Source organism: Hevea brasiliensis, chromosome 17, assembly GCF_030052815.1.
Source record: "Hevea brasiliensis isolate MT/VB/25A 57/8 chromosome 17, ASM3005281v1, whole genome shotgun sequence".
Taxonomy (NCBI): Eukaryota; Viridiplantae; Streptophyta; class Magnoliopsida; order Malpighiales; family Euphorbiaceae; genus Hevea; species Hevea brasiliensis.
Window position 1 is genome coordinate 4522889 of NC_079509.1, and position 21001 is coordinate 4543889.

The 21001-nt window shown below is 36.3% G+C and overlaps 3 protein-coding genes and 1 long non-coding RNA gene across 8 annotated transcripts; 2 read left to right on the top strand and 2 right to left on the bottom strand.

Moving 5' to 3' along the window:
• Nucleotides 1–619: 619 nt before the first annotated feature.
• Nucleotides 620–4298, bottom strand: LOC110641190 (uncharacterized). Of its 4 annotated transcripts, none has more exons than XR_002492254.2 (9): nucleotides 4130–4298; nucleotides 3739–3788; nucleotides 2974–3184; nucleotides 2678–2818; nucleotides 2053–2161; nucleotides 1910–1971; nucleotides 1672–1781; nucleotides 1328–1522; nucleotides 620–1082 (listed from the first exon to the last, which is right to left on the bottom strand). XR_002492254.2 is itself a non-coding variant. In XM_021792827.2 (8 exons), the coding sequence occupies exons 3-8, from the start codon at nucleotides 3064–3066 to the stop codon at nucleotides 1417–1419; spliced, it is 621 nt and encodes a 206-aa protein (XP_021648519.2). In that variant the 5' UTR covers nucleotides 3067–3184; nucleotides 3739–3788; nucleotides 4130–4298; the 3' UTR covers nucleotides 1188–1416. The 4 variants fall into 4 exon arrangements, 2 of the variants coding, with proteins under 2 accessions (XP_021648519.2, XP_021648530.2); XR_002492253.2 differs by lacking the exon at nucleotides 620–1082 and adding an exon at nucleotides 1188–1222; XM_021792827.2 differs by lacking the exon at nucleotides 620–1082 and having other exon boundaries at nucleotides 1188–1522.
• Nucleotides 4299–4543: 245 nt separating this feature from the next.
• Nucleotides 4544–8495, top strand: LOC110641216 (protein phosphatase inhibitor 2). Of its 2 annotated transcripts, XM_021792861.2 has the most exons (5): nucleotides 4544–4703; nucleotides 5887–5958; nucleotides 6744–6865; nucleotides 7191–7364; nucleotides 8022–8495. In XM_021792861.2, the coding sequence occupies exons 2-5, from the start codon at nucleotides 5954–5956 to the stop codon at nucleotides 8300–8302; spliced, it is 582 nt and encodes a 193-aa protein (XP_021648553.1). In that variant the 5' UTR covers nucleotides 4544–4703; nucleotides 5887–5953; the 3' UTR covers nucleotides 8303–8495. The 2 variants fall into 2 exon arrangements, with proteins under 2 accessions (XP_021648553.1, XP_057995138.1); XM_058139155.1 differs by lacking the exon at nucleotides 4544–4703 and having other exon boundaries at nucleotides 5279–5958.
• Nucleotides 8496–11115: 2620 nt separating this feature from the next.
• Nucleotides 11116–12157, top strand: LOC110641233 (uncharacterized). Its single transcript, XM_021792881.2, has one exon. The coding sequence runs from the start codon at nucleotides 11397–11399 to the stop codon at nucleotides 11994–11996; it is 600 nt and encodes a 199-aa protein (XP_021648573.2). The 5' UTR covers nucleotides 11116–11396; the 3' UTR covers nucleotides 11997–12157.
• Nucleotides 12158–12739: 582 nt separating this feature from the next.
• Nucleotides 12740–13640, bottom strand: LOC131175339 (uncharacterized). Its single transcript, XR_009145417.1, has 2 exons — nucleotides 13486–13640; nucleotides 12740–13333 (listed from the first exon to the last, which is right to left on the bottom strand). It is a non-coding gene; the product is annotated as an uncharacterized LOC131175339 (long non-coding RNA).
• Nucleotides 13641–21001: the final 7361 nt, after the last annotated feature.

The window sequence follows — 21001 nt, forward strand, 5'->3', positions numbered from 1 at the left end:
GACCAGCTTATGCCACCACGTGATGCACACTAGTGTTCTTATTCAAAAAGAGAAAAAAATGAAAGGGATTTGATATAGGGTACTGTGCATATAGGAAATGCGTAGAAGTTGATATTATTCTATGCCAGTTTCTTTTCCCTTTCGCCGTACCCAAATTACCTATCGAATCATAAATGCATATGCCTAATTGTCGGTGGGTGTGCTTCAATTGGGCAAAAGAATGAATCCGTGGTATGGTTTTTTTAACCCCCAAGTGAAAGATTTGGGCATTTGAGGTTTCCAAGGTGCATGCCTACGGTAGGCAATGTCAATATGCCTGTGAGGCTGTGACTACATACATCCCTTTGCCCCTGTCGCTCCTTAGCACCTGAAACCAGCTCAGGTAATCAAACGGGTTGCTTAAATTCTGGCATAATAGAGTTCTTGCCTAATTGGTTTCAACTACTATAATGGACAATTGGAATGTTTATCACCATTTTCTGGATTATATTAAAGATGTATGCTAAATAAGCGGTGAAACAATTTACTTCCATATGATTTTTTTTTTTTTTTTAAAGTATGTCTTTTCCATTTTATAGGAGATATATTCATTTACATGTAGCCATTACCCCCACAAACACAAATTCCAACAATCATTTTTTTTCCTTTCAGAACCACAACCGACTGTTAAGAAAAGAGCAAATGCTGCATGTCCCGCAATTTCAAAACTAGTTTACTCGAACACACATGCTTCTTTGTGTAGCAAACTTAATATAGATTTGACCTCCTAACAAGCCAGCAAAATTTTCGTTTTTTTTTAATCCCTTTATAGCATCTGCATCTTGTTGCTACATCCATCAGGTTGGAACATCAATGGCTACACCTTACACTCTGAATGTAATACTAGCATTTTGAATTGCACATAAAGTTGCAGGGTATCTTGGTGAATGTTGATCCGACCACACGTTGGCCTTTCTGCTGAACTAATACACAACTTTCAAGGGCACGCCACACGTGAACCATAATGCCAAATCAAGGCCATTGTGGACTATCCTAAACTTGTGTTGTGAACCATCTTAGCATTCCTTGAATTTGAACAGTGCCTAGAATGTTGACCATTTTTAGTATTCAACGCGAAGCATTTCAATAAACTTGCAATCTTCAGAAACCAGAGGTAAAAGAAAGTATTGCACCAAAAAGCTTAGCAGTTAGCACAGATTGAATGGCTTCCGTTTTGTCTCTCCTTTGAAAATATTTTAAAATAAAAACATCATCTGAAATTGTCAGTCACCACTGAGCAATTGAAACAAAAGGCAACACTTCTGCAGATGTAAAAAAAATGGATTACCTTTTGGCCATGTATAATCTAATGTAAACCCTGTTTATTTACATAAGCTACAAAGGCAGGCAAACAACTGTAACTCGATTTAGTTTCTTCTAGGCACCAGGGCCTGCAACACCTGCCCGAACTCTCAACATTTCTGTTCTCTTGCTTTGTTCCATTACCTCCACAAGCCACTCCACACTTTCTTTAATCCCCATCCTGCAATTAAATCTCTTTCTGAGTTTGTAACTTCCACATAATATGCTACTTTTTGGGTATTGTGAATGTAGGACTGTCAGATTCCATAAATTCTTTTCAACACCTCTTCTGAAATAAGGTTATGTACCGACATTCTAGTATCGACTTACCCGTCATATGCTGAAACTGCATCCAACATGTAAGCCCTCTCCCTCTCATCCAACTTCTTAAGATCTAAATATTGAGCAACTTCTTCAGCTGATACGGCTTCAGAAAGATCCTGCCATTAGGATGATGCCTATTAAGTGAATAGTTTCTTTTTGTTCAATCACATGCAACATCAAGCTACATGCTACAGTGAGGATCAAGTCATAATTATTCCAAGTCCAGGTTTATAATATTCTTTACCTGCTTGTTTGCTAATATCAAAAGGGGGGCTCCTTGCAAATCCTCATGCCTCAGAACTTTTTCTGTTGATACAAGTTTGAGATATTGGCCAATCTTACACTAGTATATTTTTTTCTCAATATTAATAACTGAACACCACTCACCTAATGCTGACTTTGAATCTTCAAAACGAGAAGGACAAGTAGCATCGATTACGTATACAACAGCATGAGCCTCTTCGTAATATTTCTCCCAAATCGAGCGAAGACCAGGCTGGCAGAAAAATTAAAATGCTTCAGTTGCTGCCAATTGCGCAATTTGATTTTCAAACCTTGTACCATGTGCGGCCTGCTTCCTAGGTGAAACTAGAAAGAGTTTACACACGATTTTTTTATCATGAAAAACAATAGTGATTGCATGTGTCATAACATGTAATATTTTGTCATATAGAGCCATGTTAAAATTGGCCTATAGGCCCTAGCAAGTAAAGTGCCTGCTTGAAATAAGCTCAGCAGGCTCTTTATCAGGCCTTAAATTTTTGTCCATACTGGCACTGTAGCACCTCTGTAGTGATTACTGCAGCATTCTACAAAGCCAGGAATACCATTACAGCCTAGATCCTACTAATTTGCCAGAATAAAAATGGAATAGGAGCAATATCTAGCCAAAAATGTTTTATAGATGAGATTACCTGTAAACACTCAAGCCCTTGCCTAAATAAAGGAAAAGGCCCACCCCTGCAAATATTTTCTGAAAATTAGATAATTTTCATGCATAAATTTTACATACCTGACCACCCAGGTCCCAGAATACAAGTTTTGTATTTGATACTTCAATGCGACCAATGTTAAGTCCAACAGTAGGAACAATTCGATCAGGAGGGAGGCCTTCTAAGTTTGAGAACAATGATTTCAATTTCTCCAACAAAGTCTACAGATTCACATATGGAAAAAGATAAATGCATGGCAATTGTGTTCTAAACCAATGACACAAACAAAATTCACAATTTATTGTGGGATTAAGAAGAAAAGCATTTTGTAAAGCACATGAAAAGTTCATCAATTCAGGGCTCAAAGAAGCATTACCGTTTTTCCCGCCTTGTCAATTCCAAGAATGAGTACATGAAACTCTGTCTTACTGAATAGATACTTCCAAAGACCATAGAACAATGAGAACATTTCTGTTATTTCTAATCTTAAATATTACTTGGTCCTTCAAACCTTTAGGTTTACGAGAAAAAGAATTTCATAATTCTAATTTGATCTCCATCACGCCCACTTCTTGAGAATCCTGGAACTGATCAGAACAATACATACATTAGAAATAAGTAAAACACAGAGAAAACTGAAGACAACAGCTTACATTAAAAATATTCTATCTCCGTTTTCAATGATCTCAGCTGCAGCCTATCAATCCTCAAATGTTTAGCTAACACACTTTAACATATGACACAAACCATTTGTATTATTATTTATTCACATTATGCTAACCCAACAGATACTGATTTTAGAACTTAAAATTACTAGTCTTTCCACTAATCTATTCCCATGTCCTTAGGCTGGCCATGACACCACTAATCTGAGTTGACCTCACTACAGTATTCACAAGAATAGCAACAGATTGATTTGCGATTAAATCACATTTTGGTCTACTTTATCCAACTTTATGCCTAGCTTCTTAAAAATTTAATAAGAAAACAACAAAAATAGTAGCAAGAAACCACAACTGATTACATGGTTAATAGATATTCAACACCTCTCTTCTTCTTTACTTTTTATGAGCACTGAATCTTGAAGCATCCAAAGCCAATACTCAATAAAAAAGAAGTAATCAAATTCTCTCTTCCTTACCTGATCCTTTTGTTTATTTTAGACAATTGGTGGAGGTAACAAATCACAGTCTGAAATTAAAAATTACAGGAAAGGAATTAGCTTTAATTAGTAAATTCTTAGGGGGAAAAAAAAAAAAACAAAACTCAAGATCTCATCTCAAACGATCATTAAAGTAACCACAATATAAATTGAAGACAACTGTGAAAATTGCGAGGTACCCAGTTGCCCATCAACATTCAACATTGAAAAGCGACAAGGCATAACAGAAATTCCCAGATCAAGAATAAAAATGATCATGACCAGCTGCTAAATATACAGGGAAAACAACAATTGGACTCCACAGTATATATGTAAAGCAAAATAAACATATTGCTGTAGAAATCAAATCTGCTCGAGTACAGATTCTTACTATTGATGCCTGAGATGAGAGATACGGAGACAGAAAGCTCCCGCTGGGTAAGTTCTCCGTTTAAGTCTGCGAACCAGACCTCCTAACAAAACACACTCCCTCTCCCTACGCTCTTATTTACAGCACCGGTTCGGTTTATGCAAGGCTTTCAAGTTTCATCGTCCTTATTTTCACTTTTATTTCTTTTGACAATACATTCCCCATTTTGCCCCTTCGATTATGTTTCAATACGGTCAAGGATCAGATCCCGCCACGTCTTTCAGACCTATAATCTCTAATGCGTGCCGCGTGGCATGATCTTATTGGAATCCAGCTGGTATTTTTCGTATTTATTATTAACAAAATTAAGACTACTACAGTACTTACCACTCATTAGAATTTTCTTTTTCATTTATTCTGTAGGAAGTGAAACAGTGTACGGTTGTAATCACCAGATCAGGGCCTATCCCCACCTCATTCTTCACGCATTGGAATAAAAGGGTATTATTGGAAAATAAAACATCGTTCAATAAGAAAAGTAGACAAACCGAAGGGCCGATTCCAAGACATAACAAGCAGGAAGGGCAATTCGCAGGTACATGTATCTCTGATCCATTTTCTTTTCCAATTTATTTTGTTGTTTGGTTCTTGAGAAACTGCTTGAAGGACATAACAGGAAAGGAATAAACATCCTGTATTTGTTCTATTCTGTTGGCGTTCTTGTTAGAAGTTCGCTTTTTTGCATCTGTGGCTATGAATTTAATTGATTAATTGCTTAAATTTATGGATTATTGAACTTTTTGTTGTAATTTAGGATCATTGATCTCATGACATGGTTTTATTTCCTTGTTTAGTTATTTGTTTATGGAAATGGATTCCATTCTTTGCTTGTCTAAGTTTCTTACAAACGTGGAGTGTTTGCATATTTACGATTAGCTGAATCTAAATCCTACAATTTGAAAGTTTTCTAACGTATATGTACAAATTGGCATCTAAATGTAAGCTGAGCTAGAGGAAGAAATTGTTTTGGTTGTTCTAACTTGGTGGCATCTTTTATTTAGCCTTTAAATTTAGATTGCGTTGATTGGCTGGAAGATCTCTTCTGTTTTCCAGTTATTATCACGTTTGTCAGGGGGCAATGCTTAGAAATGAATTCATAATTTTTTTTTTCTACTTCTATTATTTATCTCTTAGATTTATTAAACTTATTAATGCTTTGGTTTGAGTTGGGAATTAGTCGGTGAGGAAATAACTCCAAGGAAAGTACAGGTAGCTTATGGGTATCTATCATGGCATTCTTGTCTGTCCTTAATTCTTTTCAAAGTCTTGCAGCTGTTTTTGAATCCCTGAATTTTCTTGTATATTTTGTCATTTACTTTGTTGGGGGATGATTTTCTGTAACTCTTATAGGCATTCTCTCTGCTAATATTAAGCTATTTTTCATGTCAGACCTCTTTTTTTTTCCTTTTGTTTCCACATTGTGGCAACTTTTAATCACTTCTTAAATTTGCACAGTGGATTTTGTATGGTTTTGATGATATATCATATCTAACTTGTTTCTTTGATTTTGTTTCTGCTTATTTTTGTTTCAATTTATCCCTGGTTTTGTTCCTCTTCCATTCTCCACAGTCCACACAAATTCTATCCAAGATAGGTTTCTGGCTTTAACACACTTAATGTTACTTGTCATGCCAATTAACATCTATCTCATTATGCAGCATTTGGTTATTGTTCTCTGACATCAACAATTTAAAAAGTTTATTTGTTTATTGTCCCAGTGGAATCAGATCGTTCAGCTACTACTTGGTGTTTATTGGTGACAGAGGAGATAGCAAGTTCATAAAAATGAAGTACTTTAAACTTTCTGCTCCAAAAATTTTGTTTGTCTTCATTTTTCTGATAGTTTACTTTATATTATGTACAGAGAAAACGATTGTTGCTACGTCAGGCATTATGTTGCTTTGCTAAACAATACCCTAGTAAATTATTACCTGTATTTTTGGTACATGAATGTTAGTAGAGCTAATGTTAGGAGATTAAACATTTATAGACCTACTAGCAAAGAAGTTGAAAAGATATTCTCATTCATTGATGATATTATTTTAGTTCAGAGAAATCTGTTAGGGAGTATTTGGTGAATTCTAAGTTTCTAACAGGAAACCATGAAGAGATGTTAAAAATATATGAATGCAACCGTGTGCAATGAGGAACTGAATCAGTTTTTAGATATTTATGCTCAAAATCATTTTATCATCTTATTTTTTTTACATGCATGAGAATTTGATCGGTGCTTTTGTTATTCAGCTCAAAATATTTGATCTGTTGTCCTGGTACCAGAGGCCAAGGGATTGTTAGTATAAATCACAAGGAATTAAAAGAAGACAATATTAAATTGCCTATAGCAGAAATTAGTTTTTTAATTCCTAGTGCTTCACTGCAATAGGTGATGCACGACTTACAATCATGACAACCTTGTGGCTGTTTGTCCTTTTCCAATTTGTACTATTATTGTTTATTCTTTCTTTTCAGAATAGTCATTCTTTTATGAATTTCTTGCTAGAGCAGTACATTAGTTTGCTTGTTTACAATATGATCTATTATTTGAAGTCTATGCTGACATCCTCTCATTTAATAGAGGTAATAGGGCTCGTGTAAGATGGGATGAGGCAAATATAGGGGAAATTGAAGCAAATAAGCCCGTGAGACAGAAAATAACTGAACCCAAGACACCTTATCACCCCATGATTGATGATGATGGTAAGTTGATCTGTATAGCTTCTCCTTCTACAGAAGTCGGTTAAACGTTTTATTTGCACGTGTATATGTTTTATGTAGTAGTGTTTCTCTACCATTAACTTGCAGCTGTGCCTGTGTGTTGGAATAAGCCCTTGATTAGTTTAATTTTTGTCTAGCATTTCTGAATTTTGGCTTTATTTTTTCATTAGTTGATATTGGATCACTGAATTGCTGTTTCAGTGATCACCATTTCTTTCACTGTCAGCTTTACGTTGGAATTTTATGATTAAAAGTTGTGGTCTTCTGAACTGTCATTGGAAATAATCTGAAAATTTTATTGTTATAGGGTCTCTGTCTCCTAGGCGAGGCAGCTTTGATGATGTTGTTGGTGAAGCAATGCGTGCAGAGGAACTACGGACTGCACTGGATACAGTGGCTTCTTCCAGTAGAAATGCTGGTAGGCGATCTGGTGGCTGGACATCATCTGAGGATGAGGCTGATCCTATGGAACAAGATGAAGGTGGTTGTTCAAACAAGTTTTGCTCCTTGTTTATTCTTTCCCTTAGTCATAATTTTATTATTTTTGTTCAGCCTTTTCATATGAAATTAATGCTTTTCAGACTTGAACCTACAATCTTGTGGTTGCAAGCTCATTACCTGTGCCACTGCTTTGCAAATTAAATAGATATGGTGATTCTAATCAAGAATTGATGAAAGAATATGAAAGGAGCAGGAGATGTAAAGTGCTTTCCTTGTACGAGTGATGCATGACTGCTTTGGAGTTGCATTATAATTCTCCTCTTGAGATACCTAATAACAACCAATCATTTTTAGCAGCAACTGTAAAAAGAATTCTTAAATTTGTTTTCAAACATATGAATCAGATTTCACCTTCATTTGTTGTATCACTATTTTTTTTTCTTGGTTCTTGTGACAGCAGGTTGGTGTTATTTGCACCTTACCTGCCCTACTTAGACCCTGCCACTTTGCTTGATAAATGATCTTATTTTCCCTTTCGCCAAACAACTGGATGAGAATTCGATAAACTTAGCCATGAAATAAAAAAAGATTGCTCCTTCCCTCACTTCATTTATTTCCCTTTTCTTTTACTTGTACAGTGTGTTTCAATTACTTGTCTTAATATGGCTGATGGGTTTTTTTGCTTGGTTGTTACCAGATTCTGAATCACTGTTGCCAGATTCTGAATTAGATAGGAATGCAAGTTTTAAGGAGCACAGACGAGCACACTATGATGAGTTTCGAAAGGTAAAGGAACTCCGGCGGAAGGGTTCTTTCTTTGAGGACAAGGATGATGATGAAAATGGTGATAATAAGCTAAAGGATGGGAGATGCGACTCATCTTCATCATTAAGTGCTGGTGTGAAAGATATAGACATTGAAGAGGGCTCACCAGCATCACCTCATCAGTCTTATTTGCCCCCAACTAATGGAGTTTAGAATTTATTGAGCCAATATAACACTTAAAAACTTACTGTTTTGTGATCATCTTTTCAAACTTTCATGGTATTTGGTGTAAGACAACTCAAGGAAAGAATTGCATGCTTCTATATTCTGTTGTGTAAATAATTTTCACCTATAAACTAGTGACAAAAATTTGTCATTGTCAATGAACTTGTGTTTTCGGTTGGGACACCGCTTGCTGTTTTTTAATGACCTGAAAAGCATTACGTGTAATGATCAGAGGGGGCTTTCGCCCAATCATGCTGCAGTTTTTTAACCACGCTTGCTTGTAGTTGTTAGTCTAGATTTTTCATCCGAAAAACCCTTTTGTCTATTTCCAGTAGGGCTATTTATTGGCCGGTCTAGAGATAAATTTCCTCCAAACCGATCAAATCCAATGTTTCGTAATATGTTGTGAATATTGGTTACAAACCGACCCAACCCGACAGCACAATTGTTGGATTAGTCGGTCGGGTCACTTAATTCATTTCGATCTTTGGGATTGGAGTATTGCCATATATAACAAGTGTACACGTAATTAAAATTTCACCAAATATAGTTCTCATCATTCAATATTCAAGAGATTAAAAAAAAAAGAATACAAATTTGATTTCTGGCAGTGCAAGTTAAAAGTAAAATAGTATTCACAGCAAGAATGATTAATGGATCTTTTACAATAACATTGCCTTCTACCTTTGATTTTTACAGTATGAAAATAAATTAAAATAATAAGTATAATGAAAAAAATACATAGACTAGATATCTTTGAAGATTGGAAATTTTTAACTTCCTAGCCAAACAAATATTGATCAAATCCAAGAAGTTTCATCTAATTAATCATATCCCAGCATAAATTGATCTATAATCTACGCTGAGCTTATACTGAAGCTGCTAGTGTTTTTTATCTTTCACTTGCTGTTAAACTATCACTACAGAAAGAGGATCTAAATGCTCCATGGCTGAGTGGCTTTGGTCTGTCAGGCAACGTTGGGATGTCAATATCACCCTCTAGCATTCTAAAAGCATCTTCAATGGTAGGTCTAAATGCCAATATTACATGCACACAGAGAATCCCAACAAGAACAAATCTTTCCGTCACCCCTTTTGGTCCCTGCTCCCTTATCAACTCATCAAATATTTGCTCTACATTTTAAGATTTTGTTAGTGTCCATGCCTAATAAGTAATAAAAAGAAATGAAGAATTTGATATATCAAGCACCTTTCTTCTGCTCATAATTTCAAGAATCACAATTCCAAAGGTATATATGTCACTTTTCCCTGCTAATTGACCATATTGAGCATACGAGGTGCTAAATAACCATGTGTAACAGCTACCCTTGTGGTGAAATGTGACTGACCTTCGAAACTTTGCTTAGCCCACCCAAAATTTGCAACTTGTATTGAGATGTGGTCAGGTCACTTTCAGTAGATACCAGTCAAAACCAATATTGAGTAGTTCTCAAGTGTGATGGCGTGTATTTGCAGAATTTATAGGCTAAATAAACTCTAGTCGCTCCTAGATGAAATCAATAGCATAAACGCCTGAAAATAATTAAAAGAAAAAATAATTTCCAATTATATATATTTCCCGCAAATTTCTTCAACAATAAACTAAATTGGAAAAACAAAGTGTAGTTGTAATCTAAACTGTTTAAACACATAGGAAAAGTAACACTGATAACACCATTCCCACCAGACCCACTTAATTGATTGTTAGAACTTAAAAGCTAGTCTGTTGTTATATGAAACAAACTTCAAACTCAGAACCAATATGTAACAGAATATGCTATTGTAGAAATGCATATTATTTCAAATACAAAAACTACAAGGTCCTTAATAAAGGAAATCCAACAAATGTACCTTTTTATACTATTACGCAGAAGTGAAAGAAGGGATCATAATTAGAGAATAATTGGATAATTATATGGGCATTAACCCTTACTTAACTGTATTTCACAGATGTAGAAAATGATTACCTTAACTGCAGTTGCTACAAGATTTACAAATTCAATGGGCAACTTAATCCAAAGTTCCACACTCCCCTCTTCCCCTGCAAAAGATAAACTAAAAGGTATTTCAGTACTATTACCAATTACAAATCAACTCAAACTGTCTAGTAAACCAGTAAATATCTGATTACGCACTTAAAAAGATATATCCAGTACCCAAATAAACCCAATATTCATAGCCAAATTAAAGAAGAGGAAAGCAGCAAAACAAAACCCAAAAGTTAAAAGAGGTTAAAGGGATCATCAATCATTTACTCAACCTTAGAAAAATCAAAAGAAAAACCAAGTAAAATCAAAAGAAAAACCAAGTAAATCAAACCAATCACAAGCACAACCCAACATGAAAAAATATGTCCCACGAGTCCACAATCTGATGTGGTTCAAGTAAGTAATTCCTGGATAACCATGAATTTCAAGGGTAGAGATTTCGGTGTTAGAAATTTCGAACATTTCATACAAAATTCTGAACCCATGAAATCACAGAAAGCCAAATGCTAGTAGGTTTAACCTACCGAAAGACAGAAGTTGTACTTTCGTCGGAAAACGAGCAACTAGTGATAACAGAGAGATGCTGGCGACGAAGATGGAGGTTTTTGGAGGAGTCGGCGGCAACAGCGAAGATCTTGTTACTTTCGGCTAAGGCAAGAGATATTGGTAACGAAAATGGAGGTTTTTAGGGGAGCGAGCGGCAAAGATGAAAATCTACCGTCGACTATGGCGCAGGAAGAGAAACATAGGGCTTAGATTTCGCGTGTTGTTTGGATGAAACCAAACCGACAGCAAAAAAAGATAAATATTTAAATTAAATCATCGAACCGATCCGATTATTGTCATCCAAACCTAATTTTCGATTTGGATGAATTTGAATTGATCGATTCGGTCCGATTAATCTATAAAGTGAACAGCGCTAATTTCTAACATAATTCCTATGTTGGATTGTGCGCTGATGTGGCATTTTAGGACCAATTGCAAGAGACTGGACGCTATCGGTTGGGCATCTGCTATCCATTTCCTCTCAGCCGTCTACTAATTGCAAAGATTATCCAGTCCGTTAAGAAAAGATTGAAGCCCCTCCAACGCCGATGGCGGCGGAAGCTCCCTCAATGTTCTCTCTAGCCTCACAGATATGCAATCACATAGCCTCCATTTTCTCCAAACCCACTGATCCCCATCCACCTCCTCTAGAACTGATGGTCACTAATCTCTCCGCCACCGCCGCCCGGAACGGCCGTGTTTTCCTCTATGGAGTGGGAAGGGAGGGTCTGATGCTTAAGGCCCTATGCATGCGGCTCGCCCACCTTGGTCTCTCCACCCACTTTGTATTCGACATGACCACTCCTCCAATCGCCTCCAACGATCTCTTCATCGCCTCTGCGGGACCTGGGGGATTCTCCACCGTCGATGCCTTGTGTTCGCTGGCAAGATCGAATGGTGCCAAAGTGTTACTGCTGACAGCTCAACCTGAAAGCGGGTCTTGTGTGAAGCATGCGAGCGTGGTTTGCTACGTGCCAGCACAGACCATGGCAAATGATGAAGAGGCGACATCTCGGCCGCTGTTGCCGATGGGAAGCGTTTATGAGGGAGCTTTGTTTGTATTGTTTGAGATGGTGATTTACAAATTGGGTGAAGTTTTGGGACAGAGCTCAGAGACCATCCGATCTCGACACACCAATCTTGAATGAAAATGATAAAAATCTGGAAGCCATTTGTGCTCTTGTCAAGTTCCTTGTAATGGAAAATTTAGGAGAGAAATTTTTAGCCAGTTTGTGTTGATGTATTTCCTGTGGTGCTATTTATGTAATCTTTCTTCTTAGTCTTTTGCTATGAAATTCCGGTCTCCCTCTGCCTTTTTTTTTATTATTATTTTTATATGGAGTCTCGTTCTGCTTTTGATAACCCTAGTTTGGATTAAGGGGCTACGGCGGTAAGGGAAAATAAGGCATAATTTTAAAGGATTTTTTATTTGTTTGGGATGGGGGGTTATGGAATAGGAAGAGTTTTGGGGTTTATTTAGGGGTTGAAAATTCTCTAAAATCTTTCAATTTTTAACTCATTAATTTAATAGGTTGAAGAGCATTGAAAAAATTTTTATTTTTTGATTTTTTATATTATTTATATTAATTTTAAAAATCTTTAAAATATTTTTTTTACTATAAAATAATAAATTTTATAAAAAATGATAATTTTATAATTTTATATTTAACCTTACCTTTTAATACTATCTAATCAAATAAAATAATATTATAAAATTTTCATTTACGTTACTTTCTTTCTAAATATAAATAAAATTATTTATTTTATTTTAACGTACAATATCTTCCTTTAACTTATCTTATCTTATCTTATTTTATTTTACTAAACTTTCCTTTACCCGTTCAAACAAATCCTTGAAAATTTTGTAGAAGTTTAAGCTGAGGCATCTGTCTTTTTTCCTAAAGATATTAAAATTTATTGATATATGAAACAATTTACAATTTTAGTTTAGAAAAGGGACTCGTGACCCAATTTACAGAGGCCTATCTAAACAAATCCAACCATATTCTTAAAGAGGGTCCAAGCCCATCAAAAATAGCTGATGATGCACCATTGCCTAGACCCATGACCCGTGTTTACAAAAACCAAAAGCCGCCATAGAAGGAGCTGCATAGAGAGATGACCGAACTTTCACCAAGGAAAGACAACTTCGATTGAAGCGTCAATGGACTACAAACAGCTGAATTGCCTGAAAAGGAAGTCCCAAAAGTAACTTATGGTGAAAAAGGCCAGGCAAACTAGAAGACCTCCTGAAAACAGAAGCAGCAGTCATGGCAGCACCGTTGTTGAGATTAAATGGGTAGGAAATATAAAAGCAATGCTAAGGCCCCTAGATACAAAGCTTGAAAGGAGCAGAAATTTGAAAGAAAGGTGAAGCCCTGTGGCTTCTCATTCTCATATAGCCGGAAGGGGGGACACTCACTCGGCCAACTCTTGACCATTGAGGTACCTCCCTCTCTCTACCACAGCCATTGAAGCAATTTCCCTGCAAGAGTAACAACACAAACACAAAAACACATGAAAGCTAACACAGAGCCAAACAGGTCAAAATAAACCCTCATTTTCAACTGTAGACCTGTAAACCAAAAACAAAATAGCCTATCTACAACCCATCTCGGAGGGGAGGGTATAACCTACATCCGGGCTGAGGGAGGAGCTCCCCCTGCCCTTGAGGGGCAGAGTTGCTGGCCGGCAGAACAAAGAGGAACTAGACCCTAGCTAAACACACAAAAATGAGAGAAAAACGTCTCTATCCCCCTTTATGTTAGAAGAGTGAATGGCCCTCAGATTGGCTTCTGTTACAAATTTGATGGAGCAAATTAACATTTAAAATTATTTTTTAAAAAATTTATATCATAACTCAAATAAACTTTTAAGATTTTAAGGAGATTTTATTAGGTACTTTAACATGTTCCTTTTGTCACAGTTAGATGAGTTCACATTCCATAATTTATAAAAATTAATGCATTGGGAGTATTTTATATTTTTTCAATTTTGATATATGATATTTACTTATATAAAAGGAAGGCTATCTGTACTGTTTGTACAACCTAATGTGCTGTCACTTTACTTTTTAAAAGGATATGTGTCAGGGCATCCAATGCTAACTGTTTGTACTACTCTAATAACTTGTCACTACGTGTCAGTGTCATGACCCAACCTATGGACCGGATCGGTACTAAGACTTGGGCCGGCATAAAGCCCCCAAGGCCCGTAGTAAGCCTTACTGTTCTCAAACCCATGATCAAGCCCATAATTTAGGCCCAACATGCATATAAAAATAATTTTAAATTAAAATATTATAATTTTATTTCGAGCCAACTTAATCCAATAATTATCAGAAACTCATATTAGGGGAGTCCAACTCAACTTAGTTACATCATTTACAAATTGTTTAAGTATCATATAAATATTTATTTATTAACCTCAAGAATGTAAATTAACACAATTTCCAAACAGGATCTATACTACTGCTAACATATGGGGAGTTCTAAATTATAAATTTAAAGAATAATAATATAATTAAGTAATTATTGATAACCTGTAAGAAAAGAAGCAGGTTATTTTGAAAAAGGTCTCATCCTGTAGCTTGAAAAAATAAGGTGAACAGGAGTGAGCGTTCGACTCAGAGAGTAAAATATCAATTTTAACCATAATTTCTATAGCTATCTAAAGCTAATGTATCTTAAGGAATGAAATGCAACATCATCATAAATTTCATATAAATCACATCATAACAATGAAAAGGCAATTTTGAGGACTCACACACCCAATACTGTTCAAACAGTACATATATGGGAGCTGATTCCCTATATAGCTTTCTTAATCCGACCTCTGCCAGCGAGTGTCTCTCAAGTCGGACTTTTGCTTAATAAACCAGATGCGACGGCTAGTGAGTGTCTCTCAAGCCGTTCCTACCCTGACTTATCCATAGAGGACCAGGTCTCAGTGAGTGTCTCTCAAGCAGTGTCTACCCGTCCTGTCCATATCCAATATCACACACCATACGCACACCAACGCACTCACATGGCTCTAAATTACCATAAATAACATCCATGACACTTCATCAATTAAGAATGCAATATAAGACGTGCCTAGTATTTAACTACACAGATACATATTTATAAGTGATGCATGGACATGCTTGAACATATAATAATATTGAAATTATAATTAAAATTAATATTTTACTCACAGTACATCAGAGATGAAAGTAGAGGTTGGGTGAAGGAAGATAGTTGACCCTAATCACCTACATAATTTTATTATGAATTTATTAGTGCTAATTCAAATAAAAATAAATTTAAAAAGGCAACACATCTTAATTTATGCCAAAAATTCACCAAAGTTTCCCCTATACCTAGGACCTACCCAGCCTATAAAAAGATTCAAATAACATTTTTAAATCTCACTTTTCACAATCACATCTCATCAACATCATATGGCCCCTCCTGGGCCCTCTAAATTAGACAATAGTCATGGACTTGAAAAATTACGTTTTAATCCCTATGATTGACATTTTGTAAAAATCCACTCAAATAAGCTCTAAAAATTCTAAAATTTTTTCTCGAGGTCCTTAATAGGGTTATAAGACTATTGCAAAAATAATTATAATTTTATAATCACCCATGAATATTTTATGGATTTTTATTCTAAATTGGTATTAGCCAGAAATGAGCAACTTGGAGTTTATGTTTACCTATGTTAATTCTGACACCTCGAACGCGTCTAAAATGTCTGAAAATACTAGGATTGACTATAATATCAACCACGTTCTGAGACGAGTCGTCGGGCAGCCGAATCTGGTTGAAAATGTGGTCCCAGCGCTAGTGAGCTATCCTCAATCCAATTGCACCTAAATTAATTCCAAATTTTGTTATTAATTATCATAAAATTATTTTTGAATTTTAGAAATTGGAAAAGTTCAAAAATCTCACCAAGCGTTTTGAACCGTCCGATTATCGCCTTTTTCAAACAGTGTTCGATCGGAGCAAGACCGGTCCTATCTCAAAGATTTCGCCGTCTTGAGTCCATTGGTGGTCTCAGATTTTTTATTCGATGGTCGGATAGCCGGGAAAATGGCCGGAAATCCCATTGCCGTCACTTTCTTTCTCCTCTTTCTCTCTCTTCATTTCTCGCCAAAAACTTCATCATTCCGGGCATGGCTAGTTGGAAAATGGAGCTAGGTTCGTGAGGAGTTGATGGCAGCTTGGATTGTCGGCGTTAGTGGCTGAAATCGGTCAAAAAAGATCAAAATTTCTCTTTCTCTCTCTCTTCTTTTCCTTCCTTTTCTCCTCTCTCTCTCTCTCTCTCTCTCTCTCTCTTCCTCCCTGCCACCTGCTGCCGTGGCTGCCACTGCCTAACGTCATCCTGCGGTGGGGGAGTCCCACGGGCGCTGGTGCTGGCCGGAAAACGAGAGGGAGAAGGTGAGGGGGAGGGGTAACGCGGAAGAGGAGGAAAAGAGGGGGGGGGGGAGGGGGGCTGCTGTGTTTTTCGATTTTCTGAGTTTTTTTGTCACAAACCAACCTATGGGCCAAACTGGCACTAGGACCTGGGCCAGCCTAAAGCCCCCGAGGCCCATTGTAAGCCTAACTATTCCTCAACCCAATTCTAAGGCCGATTTGGGCCCAATTTCAAGAATTCAATCGGATAGAGTCTGGCCATAAAATGGACCTTTTAACGGGAAGTTTTTGACTCACCCGACCTGTAAACATAATATATAATCAATTGGGGAGCTCAGCTCACCCTCCACATACTCATAATAACATAAAGTCCAATGGGAGCTCAGCTCCCTCATCCAGTCCAACATACATACATATAATAAGTTTACAGGTCCAATATGGTAAATATATTACAAACCCAAATCAAATAAATATTTCTAACACATGCGGAATTCTAGAAGTTAACAGAATTATACAAACATTAATAAACAACCTGCGAAGAAGAAAAACAGGTTAACCACAACAATAATCCTCCTATAGCCTGGAAAAATAATTGAACAGGAGTGAGCGTTTGACTTAGAGAGTAAAATATCAATTTTAACCATAATCTCTATAGCTATCTAAAGCTAATGCATCCTGTGGAGTGAAATGCAACAACGTCAATATTTTCACATCATAACAGCAAAAAGGCAATTTGGAGTACTCACACACCCAACACTATCAAACAATACAAATATGGGAGCTGATCCCCTATACAGCCTCTTAATCTAACTTCTGCCAGTGAAGATCTCAAGCCAGACTTTCTCTTAATAAACCAAATACGGGGTTCCAACGAAGATCTCAAGCCGTGTCTACACCGTAGGACTGGGTCCCAGTGAAGAACTCAAGCCGTGTCTACCCATCCTGTCCATATCCAGTACCATACCACATGCATGCCACACACACAGACTCCTCCAAATTACCACAAGCAACATCCATGGCACTTTAACAGTTGTGAATGCAATATAAAACGTGCCTAGAGTTTAACTACATAGATACATATTTATAAGTGATGCATGGGCATGCTTGAATATATAATAATATCGAAATTACAATTAAAATTAATATTTTACTCACAGACTTAACCACAGTCACTGTGGTGGCTGAGGGGAGGAGGAAGGCTGTCCCGGCTCACCTGACAATTTTATTAAAATTATTTAATACATTTGACTCAATACTGTAACATCCTCACTTTAGCTAGTCCGTACAGTCTACTGTTCCGGTGACCAATGTCGGTCCGGACAGCTAGAACATCAGAAAATATATTTAAACTAAAATGAGGAACCATAATTAACTCAAATATTAATAAGAAAAATTTAGAAAAAATTTTAAAAATAAAATACAACCAAGTTAAATGAGCCGGTGCCCTAGCGATGGGTAACCTAGTGAGAAGTTGCGGTTCTCGCAACTAGGAACCCTAGACCTGGGGGAAAAATTATAAAATAATTATTTGGACTCCAGAGAAGGGTCATTAAGGTTCTTATGGCATTAGAATGCCAAGGAAATGCTTAGAAAAATTTTTCAATCGATACAGACAATTTTGGCTCGTTAAGCCAAACGGAGGGCATTTTGGTCATTTCGTCTTCAGAGATGATTTTTGGCCAACTTTTCCAATTAAATAAATAATTTATATAACATAAAATATGAATAAATGTTTTTAAAAATTTAATTGAAATTAAATAGACAAGAAAAGGAGAGAAAATAAAGGAAAACGGCATTATGACATCATAATGATGTCATTAAAGTTCTCCCAACCTATCTAATATGGACACATGGCATAACTTTATTTAAAAGAGATAATATGGGCTAGAAAATGAAATAAAAATCAGACCTTTCTCCTTCATCCTTTTCTTGCCGTGACCTCTCCTTCCCTAACCACCATTTTTAAGCTTTCAAAGCTTAATTTCCCTAGCTCTCACCCCACTAACCCTTATACTCCCAACACAAAAAAGTGTTCTTACAACTTGGTGATTCTTTTGGGAGCAAAAAGAAGAGAAAAACAAAAACCTTAGCAAGTGGAGAAACTTCACTCCATAGAGGTTAGTGACCTAACCTTGAATTTCATTTTAAATTCATGTTAAGGACCTTAAATGAGTGTAAATTTCAAAGAAAAATTGTTGAATACCATTTGTATGTAAACCTTAAATTTCAGCAGCCTTGGTTAGGGTAATATGGTGATGATTTTTGTAAGCTAAAATGCTAGTGTGGCTGCCCACAATATGTATCTACTAAGTGGATTGATGAAATGAAATAAAAATGCATGGGTTGTAATGTTTGAGTTAGGGTTTGGGGTGGAAAAATGGGACATTGACCATGTGATGATGAAAATAGGTTTTAATGGTCAATTAGTGACCATTTGGTTCTATTTAAATCAAGAATAAAGTGTGTTGAGCAATGGGATTTGGGTTTGGTGTGGCTACCCTTGGTGACCTACAGAATTGGACATGAGTCCAGCAGGTTTGGGCATCAATAACTTGAATTATAGAGGTCCAATTGGTGCAAGGCCAATTGGATATGAAACTAGACACATAATGGCACAACCTTGGTGAAGAAACCACGCCCAGAAAACCAAACCAAGTGGACCAAAAGATTGCCCTAATCCGGGTGACCTGCAGTCTGCCTGGGCAAAATGACCAAATGAATAGTGTTTGGTCATTCGGCCATAACTCAGTGTAGAAAGGTCCAATTGACCTAAAATTTTATCAGCAACAAGCTGAGATATAATCTACAACTTTCATGAAGAAATCTAACCCAAATTATGACCAGAACATATTCAAAAAGTGAGCTGTAATCACTATTCCTAACACTAAAGATTTGGTCAGTCCAAAAATTTTGGAAAAATTTCAGTCCGGCCAGTTATGGTTTATGGGCCATAACTTGAGCTACAAAACTCCAAATGGAGTGATTCAAAAAAGGAAATGCAACTAGACAAAATAAGGAACAACTTTCATGTTGATTATTTTACCAAATTCCCACTGCAAAAATGACTAATAGAACAGTAAAGATAAAGCATAAAAACTGAAAATTCTGTCCAATTAACATTAAGTTTAGAAATGGTGTTGGCAATCAATACCAACAAATTTAGAATGTAAAATGTGGTATGTTGGGAGTATTAAAACCAATGTACCTATTGCCTATGCAAAAGTCAACATTTTTGTTGACTAATGAATGAAATAGTGACCCTAAAACTTGAATTTCAAAAATTGTGAAACTTAAAAGTGTAAAATGCCCTAGTATACCTAGCAAGATTGGTTTGGATAGGTTGGCATGCCAATAGGGTTTTGTTAGCAGTACTGCATATGGCTTCATGCCATTCTGTATTTCATGGCTTCCCATGCCATTTTGTGACATAATAGCCTTTGGCTATGTTATTGAGTTGATATACTTGGGTTTTAACCCTGACAATTATTACAGCTTATTAGCTGTTCTGTTGCACACCGGAAGACACAATATGACCGATGGTGTGATGGTCCGAGGTACTTAGTACCCAGTGCCAGTTTACCCGTTTATCTAGTCCAGTCGACTAATATAGGTTACTCGGGCAATGATAATAAACCTTACCAAATTTTAATTGAACAATACTGCAAATAATATCAGAAATTAAGTCTACCCAAAATGTAAACATACATTCTGCATACTTTATTTTTATTATATTTTATTTTATTTTATATTATCACCACTAAGCAGAATTGCTTAGCGCGTCACTTTTGCCACGCACAGGTACTGGTGACCTAGCTGGGAAGCCCAGTAGACATCAGACAGGGTGAGCCTTCAGAGCTGCATCTAGAGTCTAAAGTCACCTCACATCTGCACTGCATATGGTAGAACATTAAGATTTTGGGTAGCATTTTATATTTTGTATTTTGTATTTTGTATTAGTTTTGAGATTGTAACTATCAACTCTTGTAATTATGTAATAATGTAAATATATGAAATTTCATGTTATTGAAATTTTCTGTATAATGTATGTTGATAAATGAAATATTGAGAAATATTTCTGAATATGCTTCAAGTGGTGATATGAATAGAAATATTTTGAGATTAGTGTTGAGATTTTGAGATTGATTTGAAATGTGTATAATGGAGTTTGGATTTGGAAATTATATTGGAAGTGTTTTTAAACAGGTTCAGAAGAACTGTTTTTCCAATTTACAGCCAGCACTTTGTCAGATTTTCTATAAAATTTGTGGAAAAATTCAGATTTATCAAAAATTGAAAATAAATGAATTAAAAGGGATAAATTGTAATAGAAACATAAATTGATGCTCCGGCACACTAAGTGGCATAACTTGCTCGGCTACACTGTACACGGATAAGGGGTGTCACATTTAGTGGTATCAGAGCTTCGGTTTAGGCATTTCTGGGCCTAGATGGAGTGCATACCATTACATTGCATTTGTAAGTGTTGAGGTGACACTGATGCAGATCTGTTTGTTTTCTTATTTTGAATAGGATATGGATCCTGCTTCGCAAAGAGCAGTTGATGAAGAGGTGGAGAGTCGTGCTCTACCAAGGGCTAAATCAAAGGCGGGAGAATCTGCTCCACCAAAGAATGAGGCGCCTACCCAACCTCGCTTATGCTTATTTCAAAGAAATGACTGAATTCTATTGACAAATGATGGGGGCAATACCACCACCACAACCACAGCCACAACCTCCACTAGCACCACAAA

Bases quoted from the DNA above. Each gene is read 5' to 3' on its own strand.
- LOC110641216 (XM_021792861.2), top strand. The intron at 6,866-7,190 runs GTAAGTTGATCT...TTATTGTTATAG, and splicing joins CCCCATGATTGATGATGATG to GGTCTCTGTCTCCTAGGCGA. The intron at 7,365-8,021 runs GTGGTTGTTCAA...GGTTGTTACCAG, and splicing joins TCCTATGGAACAAGATGAAG to ATTCTGAATCACTGTTGCCA.
- LOC110641233 (XM_021792881.2), top strand. From the start codon at position 11,397: ATGGCGGCGGAAGCTCCCTCAATGTTCTCTCTAGCCTCACAGATATGC.
- LOC110641190 (XM_021792838.2), bottom strand. From the start codon at position 3,066: ATGTTCTCATTGTTCTATGGTCTTTGGAAGTATCTATTCAGTAAGACA. The intron at 2,819-2,973 runs GTAATGCTTCTT...GTGAATCTGTAG, and splicing joins TTGACAAGGCGGGAAAAACG to ACTTTGTTGGAGAAATTGAA. The intron at 1,972-2,052 runs GTGAGTGGTGTT...TTGTATCAACAG, and splicing joins AGATTCAAAGTCAGCATTAG to AAAAAGTTCTGAGGCATGAG.